This window comes from Lactuca serriola, chromosome 8, assembly GCF_051521515.1.
Source record: "Lactuca serriola cultivar US96UC23 chromosome 8, Lser_US96UC23_V15, whole genome shotgun sequence".
NCBI lineage: Eukaryota > Viridiplantae > Streptophyta > Magnoliopsida > Asterales > Asteraceae > Lactuca > Lactuca serriola.
In genome coordinates, this window is record NC_136415.1 from 76,977,117 (window position 1) to 76,984,366 (window position 7,250).

The following is a 7,250-nucleotide window of genomic DNA, read 5'->3' on the forward strand; positions in this document are numbered from 1 at the left end:
TGTATTTTGGAATTACATTTAATTAAAAAATACATATAATTGAATGGTGAGGTAGTGATAAGCATCTCATAGTATAGTAGTAAATATGTGGTGATGATGTGGCATTCTTTAACAATGTGGGACCCACCCATCCCTTAAAAAAATATCGATGTCGAGAATCCTCGACGTTGTGTTGATTTGATGTCAATTTTTATATGAAAAAACAAGAGTACCAAATATAGAAAAAAATACTAGAAATATTGATACGAGAATTCAAGACAAAATTGCAAAAATGGTCCTTATGGTTTGTCAATTTCTTTGGGTAAGGTTCAAAAAAACGTTAATTAGCAAAAAAGGTTCCTATTTGATGGTTTTGGTCCCTATCTCGTTACGTTTAACAGTCTGGCTTTTAAGTTTTTGAAAATGACAGATTTACCCCTAGGGACCATTTCTGCAGTTTTATCTTTTTACCAAACTACAAGGACCATTTCTGTAATTTTTCTTTTTCATTTTATTGAAATATTATACATTAATTCTTTTTTAATTTCTTTCTTATTGGATTATTATATATTAATAAATAATATATTTAATATATTATACTTATATATTAATAAATATTATTTTATTATATTATTAATTTTTTTAATTTATTCTTTTTTTAATTTCTTCTTTATTGGATTTATTCTTTTTCATTGGATTATTATATATTAATAAACATTAATTATATTATATTATATTTATATCTTAACAAATATTATTTTATTATATTATTAATTTTTTTAATTATTTTTTTTAATTTCTTCTTTATTGGATTAATTTTTTTTATTATATTATTATATATTAATAAATATTTTTTTACCATATAATACTTTTCTATTAATAAATATTACTTTATTTTATTATTAATTTCTTTTAACTTTTTTTATTATATTAATTCTTTTTATTGGATTATTATTTTTAATTTATTATTTTTATATATAATAAATATTAGTTTATTGGATTAATAATTTATAATGTATAATATTATTTCTTTTTAATTTTATTGGTTCCACCATAAAGTCGTCAGAATACACAAAAGTGTCGCATCCCATCGTCGAAAATCGGCGGGACAACTGTCAATCACCTTCATCGATTGTTCGAAAGAAACCCCACCAACTTGTTACACCCAATGCCGCCAGTAGCCACCTAAGACAACTTCATCACAATCCGACGGAATCCTCTATATCTGCCACTAAGTCGGCCATATTCTGCTACAACCACCAGGAGGTCTGATCCAAACACTCCTGGTCAGCTCCTCCATTGTTGCCTTCTACCACCTTGCGTCGTCGTATTATCTCGCTGGAAATCGTCGATCATCGCCTACAGTCGGCCATTCTCGACGAAAACTACACCGGTCGATTACATACACAATGCACAATAAACCCCAGAAAACATACAGCGTATAGTCGACCATTCATTACTGATACTGATATCAATGGCGACAATATTAGATCGAAGGTTTTCAAACCACCATAGCCACTACAAGTGGTGGCAATGTTTTAGAACTCATTATTCGGTACTCGCTCAGCCGACTGCTAAGTAGCGAGTACTCGGATTTGGTAATTCATGTAGAAATATTTTTAGGAAAATTATATATGTTAGAATCATAAGTTTATTGAAATATATAACAAATTTAGATATATGTGAATACACAAAAACTAAAATAAACACGATGACTGAGTGATGCTGGTGGTGGTGACTGAGTGATGGTGATGGTGTTGTCCAAAATATGTTATCTTCCAAATATTTTAAAATAAATTAGGAGAGGTGGGGTGGTGTGGGTGAGAATTTTTGGTATTTTTATTTAAAACAATAAAGAAAGCACTTAAATGAAAATAAAAACAATTAAAAAATAATATTTATTATAAATAAAAATAACAAATATAAAGTAATAATCCAATAAAAAAATTAACACGGTAAAAAAAATTTAAAATTAATTAAATGAAATTAATAATCTAATAAAGTAACACTTATTAATAGATAAATATTATATGTTAAAAATAATATTCATTAATATACAATAATCCAATAAAAAAGAAATTCAAAAAAATAATTAAAAAATAATAATAATCAAATAAAGTAATATTTGTTAATATATAAATATAATATATTAGATATAATATTTATTAATATATAATAATCTTATAAAAATATAATACAGAAGTTAAAAAGAATTAATTAAAAGAATTTATTAAATGAAAAAGAAAATTTGCATAATTGGTCCTTATAGTTTGGTAAAAAGATAAAACTAAAGAAATGATCCTTAAAAGTAAATCCGTCGTTTGCCAAAAGTTAACAACCATGTTGTTAAACTTAACAAGACAGAAACCAAAATCATAACAAAACTATCAAATTGGGACTTTTTTGCTAATAAATTTTTTTTGGACCTTGCTCAAAGAAATTGAAAAACCACTAGGATATTTTTGCAATTTTGTCAAAGAAAGCTGAAAACACTTGAATACAATATTAATAATATTAAGGCATTCTTTTTTGGGCCGGACTTTTGCTGAAATCGGGCCCGGATCCAAATGTGGACCCTTCGACACCTACTAATTCAATGGTAAAATCAAAGTTTGACTATTTAATGGTTTTTTTTTTCTATTTACCACTAGTCAACTATTTATATATTATAAGTTGAAATTTGTGTTCATCAACCATTTATTAGGCACACAATAACCAATTCATTATGTAGTTAATTTGAAATTTAAACGTGTGCATGTACACATACATATATGTATATGTATATCTACCTAGAAAGGTAAATTACAGTATCCCAGATCAAGAAAGGAAAGCGATGTACATGTACATACTTAAACCCGATAATATACGATTTATATCAGGACACTTGCAATAGTTCCTTGATATCATATCCTTGAATCTATAAAAAAAAACAGGCAACATGAAACTTTGTTAGCATTTATTTTAAACAAAATATCAAAAATATCAACTACTATTATAAAGTAGAAATAAATAATAAATAAATAATCAGCTACGTTAGTGGTTCTAAATTCTTGGGATGATAACAAAAATGATATTTTATTCAACCAAATTAAAAACTCTCCTTTTGGCATGTTACATTAAAATTGTAATTGTTTCTTTTTATGGAAAAAAAATTTCCATGATGCATTTTGGATGATTAAGAATTAGTCAAATGAGTAAATTACAATTTGGGTCCCCTAATTATAGCTGAATTTTGCAATTTTAGTCCCAAAAGTTTCTCTTCCCAATTTGGGTTCTATTTTTTATTTTTCATAATGATTTTGGTCCTTATTTGGTTCTTCATAACAATTTTGATCCTTATGTTTTATTTTTCATAACAATTTTGGTCCTCATTTTGACTTTTCATAACGGTTTTGGTCCTTATTTTGATTTTTCACAACGATTTTGATCCTCATTTTAATTTTTCATAACCATTTTGGTCCTTATTTTGATTTTTCTTAACAATTTAGGTCCTTAGTTTGATTCTTCATAATAATATTGGTCCTCATTTTTATTTTTCATAACGATTTAGGTCATCATTTTGATTTTTCTTTACAATTTTGGTCCTCATTTTTATTTTTCAAAACAAATTTGGCTATTAATTTGATTTTTCATAACAATTTTGGTCCTTATTTTGATTTTTCACAACGATTTGATCCTCATTTTGATTTTTTTCACAACCATTTTGGTCCTTATTTTGATTTCTATCAACAATTTTGGTCCTTATTTTGATTCTTCATAACGATGTTGGCCCTCATTTTTTTCATTACAATTTTGATCCTCATTTTGGATTTTCACAACCATTTTGGTCCTTATTTTGATTTTTCTTAACAATTTTGGTCCTTATTTTGATTCCTGATAACAATTTTGGTCCTCATTTTGATTTTTCACAACACTTTTGGTCCTCAATTTGACTTTTCACAACGATTCTGGTCCTTATTTTCATATTCCATAACAACTTTGACACAACTCCCATACATAAAATGACTACATTACCCTTTATGTTTTTTTTTAAATAACTTACTTGGAGAATGGTCAACAATACAATAACACCTGAGTTCCAAAGCGCGTGTATTGTTATCGGAGTGAGAAGATTTCGAGTTTGGGCATATGAAAATCCCAAAGCAGTTCCTATATCACCACCATTTTCAATTAAATACAACATTTTAATATTCAAATACATCATTTTAAGCTTCAAATTATTATTTTTTTTATTTAATGTATGCAGAAATAATACCAAGTATAAAGAGCTGTGGAAACTCCCCAGGAGTGAGATGTGCTGCTGAAAATACCGCAGCACTTATAAGAACTGAAATCGGTGTTGGCACCCTACAAAGATAATCATCATAACTCACACCATTAATAGCAACTTTCTTTACCCTTTTTACATTTTATAAAATTTAAATAATTAAAAAAATATATGCAGAACAAAAATAAAGACTACTATAGTTTTACCACTTTGTAAGAGACACCATAAGGAAACCACGAAACACATTTTCTTCAAGAACTGGAGCTAGAACACCTGTGATGCCTAACAAGCATATAGTACTACAACACACACACACACACACACAAAAGAAATTATTTGATTATTTATAATAAAAAGACAATATCCAATTATACTTTATGATGTGTTTAAAAGAATTAAAGGCAGTTGTGCACCTGACACTTGAGGATCCAATCAAAGGAAGCAAGCGAACAAGAGCATCAGTCTGGAACAAAGTTAATGATTTTTTTAAAAAAATTTAAAAATATATAATTACAAATGAGTTTTTTTTATAATATATGGATTGACTGACCTCTCTTTGAGGTGGCTCGCCACTGAAAAAGGCCATGGCAACTCCAGTAAGTGAGATAGTAATCAAGGCTCCAACAAGACCTATTCCAGCCCATAAAAGCCATCCTTTTTGAAGATCAAAAGGATTCCTCCAATCTGGAAAATTAATTTGATGAAATGTCAATAAGTTTGTAACAAAAAAAACAATATGTTATGAGTTATAGTGATAATTACCATAGCTATACAAGTCTTTTTGTCCACTTCTGTTTGTGACACTATAAAGTGTTGCAAGTACAACAGCTGTTGTGAAGCTGAAAACATAAAGAAACAAGGCAAATTAAATATATTAATAAGAAGTTAATTCAACAATATATGGTGATAGAGAAAAATAAAATAAAGAAGTCATACGCCTGATCAAAAAAGAGTATTTCTGCCTTCTCATCAAGACTTAATTCTCCAATTTGAAGGCCAAGATATGGAAGAGCTGCAGCCTCTACAAGCCCTGTCAAAACAAAACTGCCTGGGCAAATATTACATTCACTTAGGGTTTATAGGAAAAATTGATAACTTTTTTAATGCATATGATACAAGGTACATGGAGAAATTAGGGTTTATAAGGAAAGTAGGACTCATGGAAACAAAGATAAGCAAAATTTACCCTAATCCACAAGCAAGTGAAGTCAGTGAAACTGTATACCACTCCCATGGTACATCCCATCGTTGTAGGATTGGCCACTCTAATCCACTTCCCTGAAGAACATTCCATCATTTGAATCAGAATCAGAACTTGCAAATTTACAAACTTGAATCAGAAAATTCATGATAAAGATTGTCGTGTAAAAGGCTTTTACTGCAAAATTGACACAATGTGGTTTATGTATATGTTGATGAAAAGATTGAATTTATTTGATATTGATTAACACTTTTACTAACACCATTGGAAGCTATAGTTAATGGTGTCAAACTTTTGAGAGTAGATTTCTATTGAGAAACCTAGGGTAACCTAAATGCGTGGCATGGATTTACGATTTCCGAATTGGTTGAATTAGATCGGTAACAGAACAAGGACTGAATCCATAAAATTACGAATTGTTTTCAGATTTCTGATAATACCTCACTCAAAGTAGCATTCTCAAACGACAAAACTCCCAATGTATTTACCAAATAAAAACAAATTACCTTGTCATTTATAGAATCTTTATTCTTGTAGAAACAAACCGAAGAGAGGCCTCTCTTCAAAGCTTCCTTGTTTCTGTGATGCACATGATGAAACCTTAAAGCTCGATTTAATAGACATGGCGACGTAGAAACTCCGGTATGGTAGACTCTGTGAGTTGATTCAATTAAGGTTTTCGGTGAATATAGCTGAGGTTTTAGTGCGAGTGTGAATAGAGAAGACTGGGAAAATAATGAAGTGCTGGTGGTAATCGGAGCTGCCATCGGTGTCGAGTTTTCCGATAACTTCGTGCTACCGTTGTTCTGAAGATAAGGCAGGCAGGGTTTTGGAAAAGATAAGTTTCAGTTACGCCCTTGAATTTTACTTTATAGCTTTCGAGCCCCTGAACTTTGACTATTAAAAAAGAGTCAACATCTTCTCATCTTTCCGGGTTTAGCCTAAACTTTTAGTTTTTTGGGTTTAGCATAAACTTTTAGTTTTTTGGAAAAAATAGTGGGTACCTTTTAAGATTTCAAAGTTAACTGGTGGATTGGCTTTGTTTCACAAAATATGCAACATTTTAGCATTTTTTTTGGTTTAAACTTGGTTGCTGTTTTATGATGATTTGATGATAAATTTATGGTGATTGTGGTACGTTGATGTTTTGATGATGAGTTTTACATGACTATGATGATTATCATGTTTTGCATGCTTGTATAGTAAATTTCTAATTCTAAAATCGTCCCTCGTAAATTTTAATGTCCATGAGTCTGTTTCATCCTACATGTACCACGTCAATAATGAAAATTTATCTAGAATCTTTTACATCATCGATAAACCTAAAGAAACTTATAAATTATCTTAACCAAACATACGGACTCACGAACATACAAGGGACATTAGTGATGTAAACGGGACAAAAAACATATAAATTGCATAAGTGATGAATCCAATAAACATCGTAGATGTTCAGACTACAAAAAGTTATATTGTTATGAACTATATGCATGAGATGCAAATATGTATATGTTAACTTAACATATTTAAACATCATTTAACAAGTAATTTCATAAAATCAAAATTTACTATCTAAACATACAATTTATCATAGTCATCGTAGACTCATAATCAAAGCATCAAATCATCATAATCATCGTATGCTCATCGGCATATCGTCATAGACTAGCATATAAGGCCTACTGGTATACAGACCACGATGGCACTCGTGGTCTAGCTGGCCACGACCATGGTCCGTCCACACTAGCCCGAACCATCGTGGTTCTCTGTGCTCGTGGTCTTCAGTAGTGGGCATCACGAATC

General features: G+C 29.7%; 1 protein-coding gene across 1 annotated transcript; it reads right to left on the reverse strand.

Moving 5' to 3' along the window:
- Positions 1-2,675: 2,675 nt before the first annotated feature.
- Positions 2,676-6,278, reverse strand: LOC145069737 (CAAX amino terminal protease family protein). The gene is made up of 10 exons (XM_079016690.1): positions 5,954-6,278; positions 5,433-5,524; positions 5,183-5,290; positions 5,009-5,085; positions 4,797-4,930; positions 4,660-4,709; positions 4,453-4,545; positions 4,235-4,326; positions 4,022-4,128; positions 2,676-2,896 (listed from the first exon to the last, which is right to left on the reverse strand). Exons 1-10 carry the CDS (start codon positions 6,212-6,214, stop codon positions 2,855-2,857), a joined length of 1,056 nt encoding a protein of 351 aa, XP_078872816.1. The 5' UTR covers positions 6,215-6,278; the 3' UTR covers positions 2,676-2,854.
- Positions 6,279-7,250: the final 972 nt, after the last annotated feature.